The 23,248-nt window shown below is 46.4% G+C and overlaps 1 protein-coding gene across 1 annotated transcript; it reads right to left on the bottom strand.

Moving 5' to 3' along the window:
• Window positions 1-3,734: 3,734 nt before the first annotated feature.
• On the bottom strand, window positions 3,735-6,854 carry LOC125551169 (SGNH hydrolase-type esterase superfamily protein). Its single transcript, XM_048714328.2, has 4 exons — window positions 6,494-6,854; window positions 5,029-5,106; window positions 4,436-4,803; window positions 3,735-4,339 (listed from the first exon to the last, which is right to left on the bottom strand). Exons 1-4 carry the CDS (start codon window positions 6,596-6,598, stop codon window positions 4,126-4,128), a joined length of 765 nt encoding a protein of 254 aa, XP_048570285.1. The 5' UTR covers window positions 6,599-6,854; the 3' UTR covers window positions 3,735-4,125.
• Between the last annotated feature and the right edge of the window lie 16,394 nt (window positions 6,855-23,248).

Genomic DNA, 23,248 nt, shown 5'->3' on the forward strand with positions numbered 1-23,248 from the left:
TAGTGATAATATGGTAATAATCCCAAGTGACTCAACAAATATAGCTATGCTCCCCAGCAACGGTTCCAGAAAAAGGTCTTGATAACCCATAAGTATAGGGGATCGCAACAGTTTTTTAGGATAGAGTATTCAACCCAAATTTATAGATTCGACACAAGGGGAGCCAAAGAATATTTGAAGGTATTAGCAGCTGAATTGTCAATTCAACCACACCAGGAGATTAATTATATGTAGCAAAGTGATCGGTAGCAAAGTAGCATGATAGTTTTGATAATAGTAGCAGTAGCAATGGTAACAATAATAGTGATAACAGTAGTTTTGTAGCAAGTGTAAGAGTGATGATAGTAGTAGTAACTTAGCAAGAACAATATAGGATAAATTCGTAGGCATTGGATCGGTGACTTATTGGATGATATTCATCATGAGACAGTTATAACCTAGGGTGATACGGCACTAGCTCTAGTTCATCAATATAATGTAGGCATGTATTCCGTAAATAGTCATACATGCTTATGGAAAGAACTTGCATGACATCTTTTGTCCTACCCTCCCGTGGCAGCGGGGTCCATATTGGAAACTAAAGGATATTAAGGCCTCCTTTTAATAGAGAACCAGAACAAAGTATTAACACATAGTGAATACATGAACTCCTCAAACTATGGTCATCACCGGGAGTGGTCCCGGCTATTGTCACTCCGGGGTTGCCGGATCATAACACGTAGTAGGTGACTATAACTTGCAAGATCGGATCTAGAATATGGATATAATGGTGATAACGTAAACGGTTCAGATCTGAAATCATGGCACCCTGGCCCAAAGTGACAAGCATTAAGCATGGCAAAGTCATAGCAACATCAATCTTAGAACATAGTGGATACTAGGGATCAAACCCTAACAAAACTAACTCGATTACATGATGAATCTCATCCAACTCCTCACTGACCAGCGAGCCTACAAAGGAATTACTCACTCCCGGTGGGGAGCAACATGGAATTGGCGATGGAGAAGGGTTGGTGATGACGAAGAACGAAGATCCCCCTCTCTGGAGCCCCAAACAGACTCCAGATATGGCCTCCCGATGAAGAACAGGAGGTGACGGCGGCTCCGTCTCGTGGATCGTGATAAGTCTTTCTCCCTGATTTTTTTTCTGGAAAAAATAGGATTTTATAGCGTCGGTTTCAGGGTCTGCGGGGCCACCAGGTGGGCACAACCCACCTGGGCGCGCCAGGAGAGGGGGGCGCGCCCTGGTGGGTTGTGCTCACCCAGGTGCCCCCCTCTGGTGGGTCTTGGCTCCAGAAATTCTTATTATTGATATAAAAAATCCTTGCAAAGTTTTGTTCCATTCCGAGAACTTTTATTTCTGCATAAAAACAACACCATGGTAGTTCTGCTGAAAATAGCGTCAGTCCGGGGTTAGTTTCATTCAAATCATGCAAATTAGAGTCCGAAACAAGAGGAAAAGCATTAGGAAAAGTAGATACGTTGGAGACGTATCACTCCATAAGTGCAAGACTCCGTCGCTCTTGTTCAAGCCCGGCATCCAAAAGGCTTTTGATTCAGTCAGATGAGAGTATGTACTTGACCTCCTCCGGCGTGGTGGATTCTCTTGCAAATTTCGTAACTGGATTGCAGCTCTCCTTTGCACCTCTTCCTCGAGGATCATCCTAAATGGTGTGCCCGGCCCGCCCATCAACCATGGGCAGAGCCTTCGCCAGGGGGACCTAGTTTCACCATTGCTATTCGTCATCGCCATTGATCCACTACAATGACTCCTTGACTTGGCTACCCGCAAGAAATTGCTCCACCGTATCCGTGGAAGGGATGTTAGGGTGCGTACCTCGCTTTATGCGGATGATGTCGCGGTGTTCATGGCCCCCATAAAGAAAGGCATTGACAACTTGTTGACAATTTTACGTGGCTTTGGGGAGGTCACCGGGCTATGCACCAACTTTCACAAGAGCTCCGTTGTGCCTATCCGGTGCAATAACCTTAACTTGGGACATATTCTGCAAAGCATGCCGGCCACTACGACGTCCTTCCCTCTACGGTACTTAATTAGGCCTCCCGCTACCCGTCTGGCAGCTGAAGAAGGCAGATTTCCAATTCCTTGAAGACAAGGTGGCGAGCAAATTGGTTGCATATGAGGGGCAGAACATTACTATCATCGGGCGCACGACTTTAGTAAAATCTGTCATCTCCTCACTTGTGTTCTACTTCATCACCTCCTTGGTTGTCCCTCCGTCCATCCTGCAAAATGTGAACAAGCTGGAGCGTGCTTTCCTGTGGTTCGAGTCGGATAAGACCACGGGAGCAAAGTGCAAGGTAAATTGCAATATAGTGTGCCGCCCTACGGAGTACGGTTGCCTTGGAGTCCTTAGCACCGCCAAGTTTGCTCACGCCTTGCGGCTGAGATGGCCTTGGTTTGAATGGACGGAGTCAAATAAGATGTGGGTCGGTTTGGGCAACCCTTGCGACGAGGCGGACATGTCTTTCTTCTATGCCTCAACCACCATCCCTGTGGGGAATGGGGCCAAAACGCCCTTTTGGGAATTCCCGTGGCTGCATGGAGCCAAACCAAAAGATGTTGCTCCCCTAATTTTCGAGGCATCCATGAGGAAAAATTGGAAGGTGTGTGAGGCCCTAAAAAATGCTTGGATTCTCAAGATCAACCCCTCCACGACCGTCTCCATCGAGCACATCTGGCAATTCTTCACCCTTTGGATGCTCTTGCACAACTTCCATCTTGATGAGCTTTCCGAGGATTCCATAATGAAGCACACGACCGATGGCCGCTACTCCGCCCCCTCCGCATATCAAGCACAATTCCTCGGGCTGGTTCTCTCCCCTTGGAGCACATGATTTGGAAGGCTTGGGCGCCTTCAAAGGCAAGGTTCTTCGCATTGTTGGTGACCCAAGATAGAATCTGGACGGCGGATAGGTTCGCCAAGCGGGGTTGGCCGAACTGTGGTCTTTGCCCTCTTTGCAAAAGAGGGCAAGAGAGCGGCTCTCATCTTTTCTTCAAGTGTCGTTACACCATCCGCCTTTGGAAGATGGTCATTGAGAAATTTCAGCTTACGCATTTGGACACCTCTTCATGGCATTTGGAGGCTTCCATCAAGAGTTGGTGGGAAAATTTGACCGACACAGAAGTTCCTGACAGAAAGGCGATGGCTTCGATGACTATGCTCGTCTCGTGGACCACCTGGAACGAAAGGAATGCACGAGTCTTCCGACACAAGTGTGCTCCGCCGGCTATTTTGCTCGCTTCCATTGTCAATGAGGCAAAACTTTGGGTCACTGTTAGGACAAAGAAAATAGGGGCCATTATTTTGCGCGAGTAATCCCTCCTGCCATGTAAGAGTGCCTATTGTAACAAAACCTCTTCTCTGCTTAATTAATATATGAGACAAATCTTTTGCTTCGGTTTAAAAAAAAAAAAAATCTGCCAGCCACTCATGCACGCCGTGTGCTCGAACAATGCTGATCGTGTAAAACTTGCACCCTCTTCCGTGAGATAAAATTCCTACTCCAACTGCATCAACGTTGAGTTCAGTCCCCGTGAATGCAATGTGCCTGCACATTTATTAACTAGGCATGGTGCGAGGATTGAATCAGGAAGTCAGTGCCCTCTGAGAGTAATTGATGCCGTGGCCGGCGATTTAGCCGCGTCCACTAGTTAAATGGAATGCACGGTGTTCCTTGTCAAATAAATAAATAAATAAAATCAAAGGACAAAACTGGTAAATAGGAGGATAACTCCAGCCTTTGCATCGATTGATGCAGCTAGGCAACTGATGAGTATACAATCAAATCCATTGCCACGAAATTCCAGCATTGATCCAAACATGTCGCTAGATGATCATGCATGCTCAATTCATACTAGGAAACGTAGAACACTAGATCTTTGAGGCCGGTATACATCAGCGATCCATCCACACCCAACTCAGCTCAACGTTGTTCAACTCAAACATGTTCATTATTAATTCTACGACCCGATGGACACTTGCAATTCAGAAACATCTTATCACGTTCTTCCATCAGATGAATAACACAAAGCGACCGAAGAGCGCCGGCGCAAAATATCACGTGCAGCTGCTCGATCTCACACATGTCCTGGCGATCCGTTCATTCCCATGATCTTTTCCTGTGGAATGTCCACTCGGATGGGTTGATGGTGGATTTGCCGCTAGAGGCGACAAGGTCGTAGGGCGAGTCCTCCCCGAACTCGGTCGGCATCGCCTTCCAGTGTAGGCATGGATCCCACTCCGCCTCCTTGAGGATCCTCAGGATCTCTTCCACAACTATATTGCTCCCCTCTTCTGACAAATGCAGCCCGTCCCTACAAATTCAGAGTCATTGCTTACTTGATTCTTCTCTTCAGATAATTGTAAACAAGAGAGAAGGAACAAGCTAGAAAAATGGATTCTAAACTCACGTAAAGCATGCTGTGGCCCAGTCCTCTCGTTTCTGCATGGCGTTCCAAAGATCGACCACCTTGATGCCCATCTCTTTCGATACAGATATACATGCTTCAGAGTAGAGACGGCAGGTTTCATTGGTCCGCACAATCTCGCTCAGTGCAGTGCTTGTTGATTTCTTGAGCAGCTCCTCGTTGAGCGGCGGGCAGCTCAGAAAGATCACACGAGTCTTGTCGGACAGGCTCTTGAGGTGCTCTCCTATCTTCCTCATGTTGTCCATGTACTCCTCAAGTGGCACATGAGGTCCAAGCCCGGAAGGGTGCGGAGCAATCGAATCATTGCCACCAAAGTAAACTACCACCAAGCTAGGCTGCACTGCTGAATCCTAATTAAAACAAACAAGAGTTGCGGCCAATCAACAGTTATGTTATATCAGAAAAAAAAAGAGTACTCCTCACGTTAGAATTATCTAGTCAGCAGAGATGATATAAAATGGCTGTGTGCATCATATGATGCAGAGGCCAGGGTTATCCCCTTTTTGGAAAAAAAGCAGAGATGATATAAACAAAAAATGTAGGATTAACTAGCTGGTCTGAAGAGAGCATCGGACCTTGGGGAAAATTTTGGTAATGACTTGAAGTGCTCGCCTTGAGTTCCATGCAATATATCCTCTGAGAACAATATCAGCCTGAACGAGTTGAATACATGGACATTAGTCAACACGATTAGCACTGGTTCATGATAGTGTCCAAATTAAAGAGCTGACATACTTTGACTTGGTCTATGATCCGGCTTCTGCTCTGTTTTCAGAAGTGTTTCTTAAAAATGCCTCATTGACACGAGTATTTGATTTTCCGTAAAAAAATACTAGTTAATTATCATATATTTCTTGCATTTTCATAAATCTAAGCGTTTTAAATATTTGACAATACTAGACACAATCTGTAAAAATAGCCCGAGGTGTTTTGCAAAACATTGGAACGGTCTATTTTTCTTGGACGCTGATTCAGCGTGAGCTTTCGCGCCTTGGCATGGAGGCACGACGCATTCAGGGCCGTCAATCAATCCAAGCATTCAGACCGTCGCATGGATGAACTCAGCCTATTGTCGGATCTGACGGGCAGCTGCATGTTGCGCCCGGAAAAAAATCGCTGTCATTTGCTCTATACATTTCCCATTTTTATTTTGCGTCAGTTTCATATACATTCTAAATGTTCTGACTAACGGGTTTGCTGAACAAGAAAAATAAAATGTAGGTTAAAATTGTAGGCCTACAGCAAGTCACAACAACAAAAATATAGCAGGGATATTGTATTCCAGTGGTGTGCACTTTTCAAAAGATGTCATGCCATGCCTTAAAAGTATCCAGCTTAGTGTGTTGTGTAAAAAGGAACGATGGAAATATTCTACTCCATCGATGCACTCTGAGCTATACATCTACTCTCAGGAGTATTGAAAAGAGACAAAGCAACAGATGCACAAAATAAGAGTACTTGTTTGGTCTATCCAAAATTATACTATGCATTTTGGACGCTGCCACTAGCGTGTCACTAGTTATTTTGTTTGTTAGTACAAATTTATGAAATATAATCGATCTACGTATCCCTGAATAACAAGTGATATTCAAGGAACACATTAATCAAGAAATCCTGTAAATCTCACATTAATCGAGAGGAAAAAAAGATCAACAAGAACAACAGATATCCGCGCAAATGGTAGGGGGGACACTCTGCTAGAATTTTACACTAATGTGGTGAATCGAAAATCAAAAGTTTTGGTTGTCAGAGTTAAGGGAATTCTTTTTTTTTACTGGCAGTGCGTGATTGATAAGTTAGATCATCCATGATGATGATACAAAAATAGAGAATGTTAATTTGGACGGAAGGATGTAGTTGCAGATGCATATGACGAGTGATCTAGGTTAGGTCGATCGGTAGTGAATGAGTGAGTCTGAGTGCGATGTGATGTGAGCCGCAATCACACCCGGAAGTACATCACAGGGCAACAGGAGGGTAAAGAGAAATTAAGGGGAAGGAGAATTAATTAATGTTAGGGCGGGGGCGGGGCGGTGGTACCTTGCGGGCGTAGACGTCGGCGAGGGTGGCTCCCCATCCGCCGTTGCTGAAGCTGTACTGCACGATGGAGGAGCCGAAGAGCACGAACACCGGGCGACCCATCATCTTGTCCGGCGGCCGGCGCGCGTCTGTTGATTCGATCTGCCCTAGCTTCGCTGCCTGCCGGCGCTGGACGGCCGGAAAGAAACAATGAGAGGGGTCGTCGAGGCCTCCCGCCCTGTCCCTCTCACAGTCTCGCCCTATCTCCTGTCTTTTGGCCACCGCCCTCACTCGTGGTGTTGGTGGTGGTAGTGGAGCACACTAGTACTACCACCGTTCTAGTAGCGCCGGTGGAGTAACAGTACGGGCCTATTAAAGGGACAAAGGAAAGGAGGAGCAGCGTGCTGAGATTTGTAGGTGGATTGTACCAAACTCACGGCCCACCATGCCTGAACCAAAAACTGCGATTGGCGTCCTCCCTAATAACCCCGTCCCATAAAGACTCTGACCACTGCAGTGCGTGCATAACTCCTGCTACTAATAACGCACCTCTCTAACGTGATGGCCATGCGTGCTTGCGATCAGTTGCCGCCGCGGACAAAGAAAGAAAGAAAGAAAAAATGCACGTAGGACGTACTGTACGTACGTGGGCAGACCATTGAATTCGTCGCCTCCACCTCTCCAACCACTTTGCTCCAATGCATCTCATGTCAGCTCATACCGGCCCGTCGCTTCACCGCCATTCAATTGCAAAACACACCAGCAGTTGCAGCTGCAGGATCATTTACTTGCCTGCCTCCTCCCACCATCCTCTGCATGCTCACTCTCCCGTAATTCATTGATTCCATCATTTATGGCGCCTATCAGAGGATGGCGTCCGCATCTGGCGACTACAGCTTTGAGTGTTTTGCTACACCACCGCAATTTAGTATATTACTCGAAATGGCACCACACTCATTGGAAAAAAAGCCGAGTTCGTTGGGGGTTGTACAAATACCTACTTTCTCACTCTGGGGTTATTGGCTCCTCTGGTATTTTGGGTTAAGCATTCACCATATGTATAACTAACAACAAATGATTTGTAAAATACATTATATGTTAGAAATGATTTATACAGTAGTCTTGGCCAGTGGCCCCTTTCCTCCATCTTGGTCATCTTGCTCCAGGTTGGCTTGGCTGACGCCTGCCCCATGGATCCATGTGGCGATGATGCTGGCACAAGTCAGAAATCCGTACTGATGGTGCAATGAGGTCGGCTCAGTGCCATACCGGTGTGACAATGAGAGTATCTCAAAAAAAGCTCAAAATCTACGAGTGTGTATCAGTGGCGACCGCCGCGACGTGTACGGTTGTTTGCACGCAGGGAGGAGGTGTCGTTGGGCGCCGTGGTGGCGTCGACGATAGCTAGACCGAGTAAGGTTGATGCATCAGTACAGTTTTGAAGATGGAGCAGTGGCAGTTGGCGGCGGCGGCCTCTGAGAGCACGCCGGACCAGTATGTGCCCCAGACCCGGCAAGTGGCTAGGTTGAGGGCTCAGGTCTTAGATGTTAGGCTTGGCCGCGATGTCTGTTTGGTATTAGGCCCACGCTATCTGCGCCCCTTCATCAACTGGATAGGTGTAGCGGCAGTTTGTTGCTTATACGACGGCTTTAGTCTTACTGTTGTATGACTTTATAAGGTCTTGTGAGAATAATTAATAAAGTGGTCGTATACATCGTCCAGATGCAGAGGCCGGGAGTCATCCTCCTTTTCTAAAAAAAATCTACAAGCGTGTGTTTGCTCAAACACACGACCCCACAAAAAATCTCCTCAATCACAGGTCGTTTGTTAGCCTATACATGAAGAAAGATGAACTCGAAAAGGGAAAAAAGAGAAACACCTCCTCCCCAAAAAAAGTTTAGGATTCCTTTGCCTCCCGTAATTCATTGATTCCATAATTATGGCGCCTATCAGAGGATGCATTCGCATCTGGCGACTACAGCTTTGAATGTTTGCTACACCATCGCGATTTAGTATTAGTACTAGAAATGGCACCACACTCATTGAAAAAAAAGGTGAGTTCGTTGGCGGTTGTACAAATACCAACTTTCTCAGTCTGGGGTTATTGGCTCCTCTGGGATTTTGGGTCAAGCATTGACCATCTGTATAACTAAAGATAAATGATTCGTAAAATATATGTTAGAAATGATTTACTCTCTCTGTCCGGTAAAGAGCGTACGTTTAGCTTCAAAATCTGTTCATAAAAGAGTGTATTTCTATCTTTCCAATGCACTTTAAAGTAGAAAAAAATATTTCTCTCTCATCACATGGTAATCAAGACCAATAACAAGTTGTACATGGTCTTCTTAATTTGTACATGCACTTAGCTCATTGAGGTTTGGTTAATTAAAAAGGAGAGTGATGATGGCTTGCATTTTTCCAATTCATTTTTTACTTCACTTCATAATTTGTCTTAAAATCTCTAGATGTACACTCTTTACCGGACGGAGGGAGTATACAATAGTCTTGGCCAGTGGCCCCTCTCCTCCATCTTAGTCATCTTGCTCCAGGTCGGCTTGCTGAGGTGATGACTCAACTTGGCTGACCCGACCCCATGAATCCATGTGGCGGTGATGCTGGCACAAGTCAGAAAATCTGTGCTGATGGTGCAACGAGGTCGACTCAATGTGATACCGGTGCGACAATGAAGAGTACCTTGAAAAAAGGCTCAAAATCTACAAGCGCGTGTTTGCTCAAACACATGACCCCACGAAAAAAATCTCCTCAATCACATGTCGTTTGTTAGCCCATACATGGAGAAAGATGAACTCGAAAAAGGGAAAATGAGCAACACCTGTTCCTAAGAAAAGCTTAGGGTTCATTTGCCTCCCGCCGCCGCCGTCGGTCCGCCTCGTCTTCCGTGGCCTTAGGGCCATGGCGGCGCGGTGGATCCCGGCCCTTGCCAGCGGAAGGGCTCCATTTTTAGATGTTTCTTCAACTTTTGTTAGGGTTTGTGTTCTGTTCAGGAAGATGAGACGGCATCGGCTCCCTGAAGATGTAATAAGGTTCTCATTCCCTAACAAAACATAGACGAGACGGTGGGCATGTGGGGTGTGTCTCCGGCGGATCTATACTTGATGGATTTGCTCGGATCCGGTCATAGTCCGTCTACGTTTGTGTTTCTTCACGTTGGATCCTTCGATCTACGCTACTCTTCATCGGTGGCGACTGCTGTTACGCTGCGCTGGTCCTATAGGACCTTAGCACGACGACTTCCCGACTGTCTACTACAACAAGTTTTGCCCGGCTCCAGCGAGGGAGGGGCGATGACGGCGACGCACCTTCGGCTTGCTTCAGTGTTTGTAGTCGTCGCTAGGTGGTCTACGGATCTGGATGTAATGTTTATTATTTCTGGTGTTCGTTGTTTTTTCATGATTGAAGATGAATAGATTGAAAGTTTTCTCGCAAAAAAGCAAGATGAACTCGGGTCAAATTTTCTTTCGCGTAGAAGATAATTCACAAATTGATGCACTTCTCAGACGTTTCTCGGAGTGTGAATCATCTGATCGATCTCAAATTTTGAGGAGTTGCAGACATGACAAATTCCACACAATCTAAATGGTTGGATCTTCGAAAGGATGTCAGAGTTAGCCGCTGGACTCCTAATGACCCACAAGTATATGGGGATCAATCGTAGTCCTTTCGATAAGTAAGAGCGTCAAACCCAACGAGGAGCAGAAGAAAAAGTCAAGAGGTTTTTAGGAAGGTATTCTTTGCAAGTATTGAAAGTGGCGGTAACAGATAGTTTTGTAGCAAGGTAGTTCGTAATGAGTAACAAAGGTGCAGCAAGGTGGCCCAATCCTTTTTATAGCAAAGGACAAGCCGAAAAGTTCTCGTATATATAAACCAAAGCGTTTCGAGGACATATGTGAATTCTCATCTAGTCACGGTAATCATGTTTAGTTGATTTGTGTTCATTACTTTAATAATTTGATATGTATGTGGACCGATGCTAGGGTGTTATTCTTACTTGAACAAGCAACCCTCTTGCAAGTATCCGCAACTACGAAAGAAGAATTAAGATAAATCTAATCATAGCATTAAACATATGGATCCAAATTAGCCCCTTACAGAATAACTTATAAACTAGGTCTAAGCTTCTGTCACTCGCACAACCCATCATCTACTTATTACACGCCAATACCTTCCGCTAAGCCCAAACATGGTGAAGTATCATGTAGTTGACGTTCACACGACACTAGAGCAAGAACAACATGCGTATCATCAAAATATTGAACAAATACCAACTTCACATGATTACTTATAATAGGACTTCTTCCATGTCATCAAGAACAAAAGTAACTACTCACAAATCATATTCATGTTCAAGATCAGAGGGATATTGTATATGAGTAAGGATCTGAACATATAATCTTCCACCAAATAAACTAACTAGCATCAACTACAAGATGTAATCAACACTACTAGCAACCCACATGTACCACTCTATGATTTTGGGACAAAGATTGAATACAGGAGATGAACTAGGATTTGAGAGGAGATGGTGTTGTTGAAGATGTTGATGAAGATTGATCCTCCCACGATGAGAGGATCATTGCTGATGTTGATGGATTCGATTCGCCCCTCTCAGAGGGAAGTATCCCTGGCAGAATCGCTCCGCCGGAGAGTTAAAGTTCTCATGCCTAGGTTCTTCCTCGGGGCGCCGACGCTTCGTCCCAAAAGTCTCCTTCTTATTTTTTTCTTGGGCATCATATAGCAAAAGGGGCACCGCAGGCCTACTGGGTGGTGCCCCACAAGCCCATACGGCGCGCCCCAGGGGGGCGCCACCTAGCGTATCCCCTCCTGGTGATTCTTCTTCCAATATTTTTTTATTAATTCCAAAATAATTCTCCGTAAATTTTCAAGTCATTTAGAGCTCGGGAGGATAACTATCTCTGTTGTAGCTTTTTAGGTCCAGAATTCCAGGTGCCATCAATTTCCCTCTTCATGTAAAACTTGCAAAATAAGAGAGAAAAGTCATTAGACCTCGCTTATCGACATATCAACTCCCCCAAGCTTGCCTAATGAAGTGAAATATTAACCCAAAACAATATAAATAACAGTAGGAAAACATGATGCAAAATGGACATATCAACTCCCACAAGCTTAGACCTCGCTTATTGATGACCCCAAATTATAGGGGATCAATTGTAGTCCTTACGATAAGTAATAGTGTCGAACCCAATGAGGAGCAGAAGGAAATGACAAGCGCTTTTCAGCAATGTGTTTTATGCAAGCACTCATATTATCGGTAACGAGTAGTTTGCTAGAAAGATAATTGGTAACAAGTGACAAATAACAATAGTAACTAAGGTGCAGCAAAGGTAGCCCAATCCTTTTTGTTGCAAAGGACAGGCCGAAATGATCTCTTATAATAAGGTAAGCGTTCTTGAGGACACACGGGAATTTCATCTAGTCACTTTCACCATGTTTGTTTGATTTGCATTCGCTACTTTGATAATTTGATATGTGGGTGGATCGGTGCTTGGGTGTTGTTCTTACACGAACAAGCCTCTCACTTATGATTAACCGCTCTCGCAAGCATCCGCAACTACGAAATAAGAATTAAGATAAATATAATCGTATCATTAAACATACAGATCCAAATCAGCCCCTTGCAGAATAGCGCATAAACTAGGGTTTAAGCTTCTGTCACTCTAGCAACCCATCATCTAATTGCTACTCTACAATGCATTCCCTTAGGCCCAAAGATGGTGAAGTGTCATGTAGTCGACGTTCACATGACACAACTAAGAGAATCAAAAACAAACATATCATCAAAATATCGAACGAATACCAAATTCACATGATTACTTATGACAAGACTTCTCCCATGTCCTCAAGAACAAAAATAACTACTCACACATCATAATCATGTCCAAGATCAGAGGGGTATTGAACAGCATAATGGATCTGAACATATAATCTTCCACCAAATAAACCAACTAGCATCAACTAAAATATGTAATCAACACTACTAGCAACCCACATGTACCAATGTGAGGTTTTGATACAAAGATTGAATACAAGAGATGAACTAGGGTTTGAGATGAGATGGTGCTGGTGTAGATGTTGATGCAGATGGGTCCTCCCGTGATGAAAGAGTTGTTGGTGATGACAATGACTTTGATTTCCCCCTCCCGGAGGGAAGTATCCCCGACGGAATCGCTCTGTCGAAGAGCAAAAGTGCTCCTGCCCAAGTTCCGCCTCGAGACGGCACTACTCCTCCTGAAAGTCTTCTCCTTATTTTTTTTCTAGGGCAAATGGGCTTATATACTAGAAGATGGACATCAGAGGCTGGCCAAGGCCCCACAAGCCAACAAGGCGCGCCCTGGGTGGACCACTCTGTTACTTCTTTTCTATAATATTTCTTATTTATTCCGAAATAAACCTCCTTGAAATTCCAGCTCATTTGGAGATGTGTGCAGAATAGGTATCTCTGGCATAGCTTTTTCAGGTCCAGAATTCCAACTGCCGGCAATCTCCCTCTTCGTGTATATCTTGCATATTAAGAGAGAAACGACATTAGAATTGCTCCACAAAGTGTTATATTGATTAAAAACACTATAAATAAAAGTAGGAAAACATGATGCAAAATGGACGTATCAACTCCCCAAAGCTTAGACCTCGCTTGTCCTCAAGCGGAAGCTGATATCGATAATCATGTCCACATGTTTAGAGAGAGAGAGGTGTCGATAAAAAATATTGACATAGTAGCATCATGATCATTATTATAGCAACAATATCCATTATCATAGAGCTTCTCATGAGCAAGTAACAATTCAGCACAACAACGAGGTATAAGGCATAAACTTTCTTGAAAACTAACAAACTATGTTCTCAGTCAACAATGCAATTGCAATTCATCGTATTTTCAGGAAGAGTCTCATGTCAGGGCTTTTTAGCAAGTCCACACACTCAACCATCATTTAGTCTTCTATGATTGCTAACACTCACAACATATATATGGAGCAATAAGTTTCAGCCAGACACATAGAAACATAGTGGCTTATAATTTCGCCTCCCAACTTATTCACCTCAAGGATAATGTCAACAATAATAACTCATGATCACCCATATCCAACTGGATATATATGCCTAGATCTTTCCCCACCACATGATGCTTGCAAAATAGAAAAAGAAAAAGGAATAGAGGAGAACACTATTGACTCGTGCATGAAAAGTAAATACATAAAAGTAAAAGATATGCCCTTAGCAGAGGGAAGCAGAGGTTGTCATGCACTTTTTGTTTTTTGGATGCACAAGCTCTTAATGCAAAGGAACGCCACTTTATATTGCCCCTTATGATAGCAACCTTTATTATGCAGTCCGTCACTTTTATTTCTTTACCATTGCAAGATCACACTACAAAAAAAAGACACATCCGTGACATTTTGGGCCGAACGAATTTTTTTCCTGTCATACTTATGACACTTCTATGACGATAATTGTGACAAAACCCAGTATCATCATAGATGTGGTGGGGTCCTACTTCTATGACAAAAAAGCATGACAGAAAAATAGGTTTTCGTCCCAGGCGGGCCGGAGACGCAGTTGCATGACATTCTTTGGGCCGTCCATGACAGAAAAAACCATGGTAGAAGCGAGGGCAAGGAAAATATCGGGGTGTTTCCGGTTACGGTGGGTGGTCAGGGCCGAGCGATGCACGTTTCTCTCATACACGCACGCGCGTGGGTGCGAGGCGTTGGGCTCTAACTGAACCCGAGCGATTGCACTATAGGCTACTCGTTAATGAACCCGAGCGATCGAGCGATGGCTGTTAACTGAACCCGATCGAGCGATTCCTTTGCTACTGCTGCTAACTGAAGTCGATCGATGTTGTCTCTGAATGAACAGTGAGCGTTGCGGGAGGGGGGGGGTTGGATGAACAGTTCCCGGTGGGGGTGGATGAATAGGACCCCGATCAATCGAGCCGGTTGGGGCTGGATGAACAGGACCCCGTGGAGGGCAGGATGAACAGGACCACCCTGTGGAGGGCAGGATGAACAGTAGACGGCGGAGGGCTGGATGAACAGTAGCCCGTGGAGGGGTGGTTGAACAGGAGCCCATGGAGAGGGATGGTTGAACAGTATCCGGTGGAGTAGCGCGTGGTGGAGGCTGGATGAACAGGAGCCCGTGGATGAACAGTCGTAGGTGAAGGCTGGAGGAGGTCGACGGTGGATGAACAGTAGCCCGCGAAGGCTGGAGAGGGTCGACGGTGGAGATGAAAAGTATCCCGTGGAGTCCCGTTTTGCGGTACGCCACACCCCTCCTGATGAACATCACCCCGTTTCGACCGTAGTGCTCCAACACAAGTCTGTTTCCTCCGTTTTGCGGTACGCCACACCCCTCCCGATCAACAGGACCCCCGTTTCGGCCGTAGGAGGTCCGTTTCCTTCGTTTTGCGGTACGCCAGACCCCTCCCGATGAACAGGATCCTGTTTCGAACATGGCCGGTCGAACACAAGGCCGTTTCCTCCGTTCTGCGGCACGCCAGGCCTCGTTTCCATCGGTTGTTCCGTCCAAGCCCTCCCGATGAACACGACGACGCATTCCGTTCTGACCCAGCCGGTTGGCTCCCCATGAACACGACGACGACGTTGTTTCTTCGTTCTACCCAGCCATGTACACGAGCCCTGGCCGTACGTATGCGCGAGTAGGCGTTCGAGACCCTGCCCGTATGTACGTACATGGCCGTAATTTACTTTCTTGCACCTTGGCCGCTGTACGTACGTGTACATGCTACGTGCGCACCTCCACTACGACACGTGCGCGCCTCTACATCGACCAGTATGTACGTACACGTTCGCGACCAGAATGACAACTCTACGTACGCTTCGACCAGGTGGGTCCCGACTGCCAGGCACTTCCTTGCGTGCGAAGATGTAGCTGGTGGGTCCCAGCAGTCAGGGGGGCGAATCGTTTTTTTGCCCGGACGCACTTCCTTATGTGCGAAGATGTAGCTGGTGGGTCCCAGCAGTCAGGGGGAAACATTTTTAATACGGTGGCCCATCCGGTGGATCCCCGCTATCAGGTAGAGGAATATTTATTTTGCACGTAATAAGGAGGCACTTCCTTGCTGCGGCCGTGGACCCAACTGTCAGCCTCTACAAGTATAGTCCACGTCCGATGGAAGCCGTTCCTTGACTACGTTGACCATGCCTATAACGCCCTGGATGCGGCTATAGCTCCCACGTGTCGAGGCACGACTTAGAGGCATAACCGCATTGAAAGCAATGTCGCAAGTTAGGCAATCTTCACAACATCCCATGTAAAATAGATAATAAAAGGGGAGATACATAGTTGGCTTACACTCGCCACGTCACACAAAGTACATAAATAGCATTACCACATTCAAACACTCATGGCCCGACTACGGCGCCAAAATAAAAGATAACCCAACATGCGACACGGTCCCGATCGCCCCAACTGGGCACCACTACTGATCATCAGGGAAAGACACGTAGTATCGGCGTGAGTCCTCGTCGAACTCCCACTTGAGCTCAAGCGCGTCATCTGGAACGGAATCATCAGGCCCTGCATCTGGTTTGGAAGTAATCTGTGAGCCACAGGGACTCAGAAATCTCGCACCCTCGCGATCAAGACTATTTAAGCTTATGGGTAAGGCAAGGTAAATATGTGGAGCTGCAGCAAGCGACTAGCATATATGGTGGCTAACCTGTTCGCAAAAGAGAGCGAGAAGAGGTGGCAAAGCGCGAGCGAGTAACTAGAGGACAACCTGCGCAAGCATTACTCCAACACCGTGTTCACTTCCCGGACTCCGCCGAGAAGAGACCATCACGGTAACTCACACAGTTGATTCATTTTAATTAAGTTAAGGTTCAAGTTATCTACAACCGGACATTAACAAATTCCCATCTGCCCGTAACCACGGGCACGGCTTTCGAAAGTTCAAATCCCTGCAGGGGAGTCCCAACTTAGCCCATGACAAGCTCTCACGGTCAACGAAGGAATAGACCTTCTCCCGAGACATTCCGATCAGACTCGGTATCCCGGTTCTACAAGACACATCGACAAGTTAAAACAAATCCAGCAACACCGCCTGAATGTGCCGACAAATCCCGATAGGAGCTGTACATATCTTGTTCTCAGGGCACACTCAGATAGGTCAAGCTACGAGTAAAACCAGCCCTCGAGTTTCCCCGAGGTGGCCCCGCAGGCTGCCTGGTTCAGACCAACACTCAGAGGAGCACTGGCCCGGGGGGGGGGGGGTTAAATAAGATGACCCTCGGGCTCCGGAAACCCAAGGGAAAAAGAGGCTAGGTGGAAAATGGTAAAACCAAGGTTGGGCATTGTTGGAAAAGCTTTAATCAAGGCGGACTATCAAGGGGTTCCCATTATCACCCAACCGCGTAAGGAACGCAAAATCCGGGAACATAACACCGATATGACGGAAACTAGGGCGGCAAGAGTGGAACAAAACACTAGGCGAGAGGCCGAGCCTTCCACCCTTTACCAAGTATATAGATGTATTAAGATAACATTATAATATAATGATATCCCAACAAGTAAATAATGTTCCAACAAGGAACGGTCTCCAATCTTCACCGGCAACTAGCAACGCTATAAGAGGGGCTGAGCAAAGCGGTAACATAGCCAATCAACGGTTTGCTAGGACAAGGTGGGTTAGAGGTTTGACATGGCAATTTGGGAGGCATGATAAGCAAGTGGTAGGCATCGTGGCAAAGGCAAAGCAAAAGAGCGAGCATCTAGCAAAGCAAAGATAGTAGTGATTTCGAGGGTATGATCATCTTGCCTGCAAAGTTGTCAGAGTTGACTGGATCCTCGAAAGCAAACTCAACGGGCTCCTCGTTAGCGAACTCGTCTCCCGGCTCCACCCAAACAAGAAAAACAAGCAACAAGGGCACAATCAACCACGTGCAAACTCAAACAACAAGATGCAAAGATGGTATGCTATGCGGGATGCAATATGCGATGCATATGCAAGATTTGACAAGGAATGCATGAACCTGGCCCCAACTTGGAAATCCAAGTGTGCCACTGGAAATATGAGATGAAATCGCTTGAAAACGATATAAAGAACGCCAGAATCGGAGTTACGGTTTGGAAATGGCAAGCAATTCAAATATGATCACGTTCTGCGATTTACAGCAAGTAGCCATCTAAATGCAACAAGAAGAGCATGCTACAACACCCAAACATGGCATCAAAATACATGGCAGGGATCCACTCATGATGCTTAACAAAATACTAGCACTGAGCCACGGCCAAATCGTCCATTAACAGGTTCAAACAAGCATGGCAAAAATGCATTTGGTAAACAGATTTCAGACTTTGTGAAATTAACACTTGTCTAGAATTTCAGATCAGATAGCACTCTTTGGAGCATGAAAACTATATGCTACAGGACCTGAACATGGAAAAGTAAAGCATGGCATGGAGCTACTCAAAGAGCTTAACAAAAGTCCCTTAGTGACCTTGAGCCAAAAGGGATCAGAAAATACATTTGCAAGCATGTGAACATGGCAAAAACATAATCAGTTATCAGACTTAGTGAAAACTGGAGCATGCTGAAACAGACATCAAGTAGGCATGTTTACGAGCTCGATGCACTCATTACAGAGCAAGTCATAACAATCTAAGAATACACCCATCAAGAATATACAAAATATAAGCTAGACATGGCAAGAACAATAACATAGCATGCACGGATCAACTACAACATCCTCGGAAAAATTGCTAACAAGTAGACAATCTGCCCAGATTCACGAAATAGCAAAAGTAGAGCTCGATTGACTCAAGCTAGGGTGCTCCATAATTGCAAATAAAGACATGGATGGATATAGCACTACAATATTAACAAAACATCCTTACTGATCGTCCTCAAAAGAGGCACGGATCACTAGGAAACAACATGAACATATGGCATATTGAGATAAACAGATCAAGGACTTGGTGGAAATGCTAAGTCCCTGAAATCAGCATTAACGAATGCTCCACTTTGCAAGCTTGTGCTAGTCACCACACACATCACAAAAATACATGGGTTGCACCTCTGGATAGATGGCAAAACATGTAACAAAACTCATGTAGAGCTCAGGGGCATATCATGCACACAATAATCATGGCAAAAATGACAAATATCTAATTGGAGCAGCAGATCTGACAATTATCTCAAATAGCATTCTTCTAACAGCATTTCGGGCATCAAGATGAACTCAAATGAAAAATGATGCAATGAGATGAAATGATGTGCTCTCTGAGATGAACATTTTGATATGCTATATGCCCAAAACGGAGTTACGGATGCAAAGTTACGATGCGATGAACAATGCCAAAATATTTAGGGTTAGGGACGGAAAGTCAACCGATCCGAAATTTCAGATCTAGATCCGGCAGGCGCGGTTTACGAGGTTCGTCAGAAAATCGTCGGGGCTGCCGGACTTCGTCAAGGAAGAGGCCGGAGAGGCGCTCCTGGGCCGGATCTCGCCGGATCCTGCCGGCGGGGAGCCGGAGAGGTGCCGCGGCGGGGCGGCGGAGGTCGCCGGGGCCACGGGCGGCGAGCTCGCCGGCGTGACGAGAAGAGGCGGCGGCAGGGCGGCGCCGGAGTGTGGCCGGAGACGGCGCCGGGCGGCGGACCGAGCGCGGGGAAGAAGGGGGCGGGGCACGCGGGGAGCTGCGGGCCGGGGAGGGCCTCCCGCGGGCTCGCCAGGCCTGCGGCGGAGGAAGGCGACGGCGACACGTGGTGGCTCGTGAGTGGACCGGGCGGGCGGCGGACGTGTCCGGCGCCGGCGGACAATGTCCGGCGCGCGGAGGAGAAGCGGGGCTAGGGTTTCGGGGAAGAAGGAGATCCGGATTTCGGAGGGGGTCTTTAAATAGAGGTAGAGGGAGCTAGGAGTGTCCAAATGAGGTGCGTTTTTCGGCCACGCGATCGTGATGGAACGCTCTAGATGATGGAGAGGGTTTTGGTGGGTTTTGGGCCAAAATGGAGGGGTGTTGGGCTGCAACACACACGAGGCCTTGTCGGTCCCTCGGTTAACCGTTGGAGCATCAAACGAAGTCCAAATGGTACGAAACTTGACAGGCGGTCTACCGGTAGTAAACCAAGGCCGCTTGGCAAGTCTAGGTCCAATCCGGAAATGTTTAATCCCCACACATGAAAGAAAGGTAGAAATGACCACCGGAGGAGAACGGAGCGCCGGAATGCAAAACGGACAACGGGGAAAATTCTCGAATGCATGAGATGAACACGTATGCAAATGCAATGCAGATGATGACATGATATGAGATGCATGACAACGACAACAACACATGGAGGCAAAGACCCGAACCCGAGAAGATAAAATAACTTAAGGCCGGAAACGGCAAGAGTTTGAGTACATATTGGGTAAATCATATCCGGGGTGTTACAACACTCCACCACTACGAAAGGATCTTGTCCCGAGATCTAGGACTGAAAGAACGCCGGGTACTCAGAACGGAGGTGATCCTCGCGTTCCCAGGTAGCTTCACGGTCGGAATGGTGTGACCACTTGACTTTGAGGAATTTGATTGACTTGTTGCGAGTCTTGCGTTCAGTCTCTTCAAGAATAGCAACGAGGTGCTCACGATAAGAGAGATCTTCTTGGAGCTCGATGTCCTCGAAGTTGACAGTGCGGTCAGGAGTCTTGAAGCACTTTCGGAGCTGAGAGACATGGAACACGTCATGCACATTTGCAAAGTTTGAAGGAAGCTCGAGTTGATAGGCGAGATCGCCTCTCTTGCTGACGATCTTGAAAGGTCCCACGTATCTAGGGGCAAGCTTCCCTTTGATACCGAAGCGACGAGTACCTTTCATTGGAGAGACGCGGAGGTAAACATGATCTCCGATCTCGAAAGCCAGATCACGGTGCTTACTATCATAGTAGCTCTTCTGGCGGGATTGGGCTGCTTTGAGGTTATCTCGAGTGACTTTGCACATTTCCTCTGCCTCTGTGATTAAGTCATTACCCAAAAGCTGACGTTCACCGGTTTCAGACCAGTTGAGAGGGGTACGACACTTCCTGCCATACAGAATTTCAAATGGGGCCTTGCCCGAACTTTCTTGAAAACTGTTGTTGTAGGAGAATTCAGCATAAGGAAGACAATCCTCCCACTTCATGCTGAAGGAGATCACACAAGCCCTGAGCATATCTTCAAGAATCTGATTGACACGCTCGACTTGACCGCTAGTTTGAGGATGGAAAGCTGTGCTAAAGCGGATGTTGGTGCCCATGGCCTTCTGAAAAGAATCCCAAAACTTGGAGGTAAAGATGCTGCCACGGTCTGAAGAGATCACCTATGGAATACCGTGCAGAGAGACAATTCGAGAGGTATAGAGCTCCGCCAATTGAGCTGCAGTGATTGACTATTTGATAGGCAGAAAGTGAGCCACTTTAGTGAGTTTGTCGATGACAACGAATATAGCATCATTGCCACGCTTGGACTTTGGAAACCCAGTCACGAAGTCCATTTCAATGTGGTCAAACTTCCATTCTGGAATGGCAAGAGGTTGGAGGAGACCAGCTGGCCTTTGGTGTTCTGCCTTCACTCTTCTACAGACATCACACTCATTCACGAATTGAGCAATCTCGCGCTTCATTCGAGTCCACCAATAAGCCTGCTTGAGGTCCTGATACATCTTCGTGCTCCCAGTGTGGATGGAGAGGAGAGAATTGTGAGCCTCGTTCATGATCACTTTACGAAGGTCACCTTTGGGCACAACAATATGATCCTTGAAGAAGAGAGTATCCTTGTCATCAAGGCGGTAGCACTTATACTTGGGTTGACTCTTGGCAATCCCAATCTTCACCTTTTTCACCATAGCATCAAGAAGTTAAGCTTGGCGAATCTGGTCTTCCAAGGTAGGAGAGACTTGAAGGTTGGCGAGGAAACCTTGAGGAACCACTTGCAGATTAAGTTTGCGGAAAGCTTCACAAAGCTCGGGTTGATAAGGCTTGAGAATCAGACTGTTGCAATAAGCCTTCCTGCTCAGTGCGTCAGCAATCACATTGGCCTTGCCTGGTGTATACTCGATACTCGGATTAAACTCTTGAATCATTTCGACCCATCGAGTTTTCCTGAGGTTGAGATTAGGCTGAGTGAAGATGTACTTGAGACTCTTGCGGTCAGTGAAAATGTCCACTTTTCTTCCCAATAAGAGATGTCTCCAAGTCAAAAGAGCATGCACAACTGTCGCCAACTCGAGATCATGAGTGGGGTAGTTCTTCTCGTTGGGCTTCAACTGGCGAGAGGTATAAGCCACAAATTTCTTCTCTTGCATCAACACCGCGCCAAGACCTTGGAGAGAGGCATCACAAAAGACCTCGCACGGCTTGGATTCATCAGGCGGAGTCAGAACTGGAGCAGTGACCAATTTCTCTTTCAAAGTGTTGAAAGCAATGTCACACTCCTGAGACCAAACGTACTTGACGTGCTTTTGGAGAAGATTTGAGAGAGGTTTCGCGATCTTAGAAAAGTTTTCAACGAATCTTCGGCAGTAGCTTGCGAGACCGAGGAAGCTAGGGAGTTGCTTCACATTCTGAGGTGGTTCCCAATTCACAATTGCAGACACCTTCTCAGGATTCACTGCAATGCCCTTGGCAGAGATGATATGACCAAGATAAATAACCTCATCAAGCCAAAATTCACACTTGGAGAACTTGGCGTAGAACTTGTGTTCCCTGAGCTTATCGAGTACCAAACGCAAGTGCTTGGCATGATCTTCCTTGTTCTTCGAGAAAACCAGAATGTCGTCGAGATAGACCAAAACGAAGTCATTGGTGTAGGCGTTGAAGATGAAATTCATCATGCGAGAGAACGTCGGAGGAGCGTTGACGAGGCCAAAAGACATGACAGTGTATTCATAACCAAAGCTTGTCCTGAAAGCTGTCTTGGGAATATCTTGCTCACAGATTCGAATCTGATGATAACCCATACGGAGATCAAGCTTGGAGAATACTTGGGCACCTTTGAGTTGTTCGAACAGCTCGTTGATGTTGGGAAGTGGGTATTTGTTCTTGATGGTCTTCTTGTTCAATGGACGGTAATCAACACAAAGTCGGTCCGTCCCATCCTTCTTCTTCACAAAAAGAGCACCACAACCCCACGGAGAAGAGCTAGGCCGGATGAGACCCATTCTCTCTTGAACATCGAGTTGCTTCTTCAGCTCCTTCAACTCTTCCGGTCCGATATTGTAAGGACGCTTGCACACAGGTTCCGTGCCAGGCTCAAGATCGATGACGAATTCAACTGGCCGGTGCGGAGGCATTCCTGGAAGCTCTTCTGGAAAGACGTCTTGATATTCGCAAACGACTGGAATTTGCGAGATAGCATCCAGTTCACCCTTCTCATTGAAAGAAAACAGACGGATGGTATCATCACGAGCGGCAAAGACAATTACATCCTCAGACGAATGAGTCAATTGAATCTGCCTGGCTGCACAATCAAGATGCGCCTTGTTCTTAGAAAGCCAATCCATTCTGAGAATAAGATCAATATCTGAGTTACCAAGAACCATTGGGGAAGAAAGGAACTTGTAGTCGCCCAAGGTGATAGTAACATCTGGCACCTCCAGACTTGCACTCAAACGTTTGCCAGGAGAAACGATATCCATTTGTTTACCCAAATGAGAAGAAACGAATTCATGCTTGGTAAAAAATGGCTTTGACATGAAACAATGCGATGCACCAGTGTCAAAAAGAACTCTTGCAGGAATATCGTTAACAGGAAGGTTAA

The sequence above is a fragment of the Triticum urartu genome, chromosome 4A (assembly GCF_056163025.1).
Source record: "Triticum urartu cultivar PI428250 chromosome 4A, HENAU_Tu73, whole genome shotgun sequence".
NCBI classification, from domain to species: domain Eukaryota; kingdom Viridiplantae; phylum Streptophyta; class Magnoliopsida; order Poales; family Poaceae; genus Triticum; species Triticum urartu.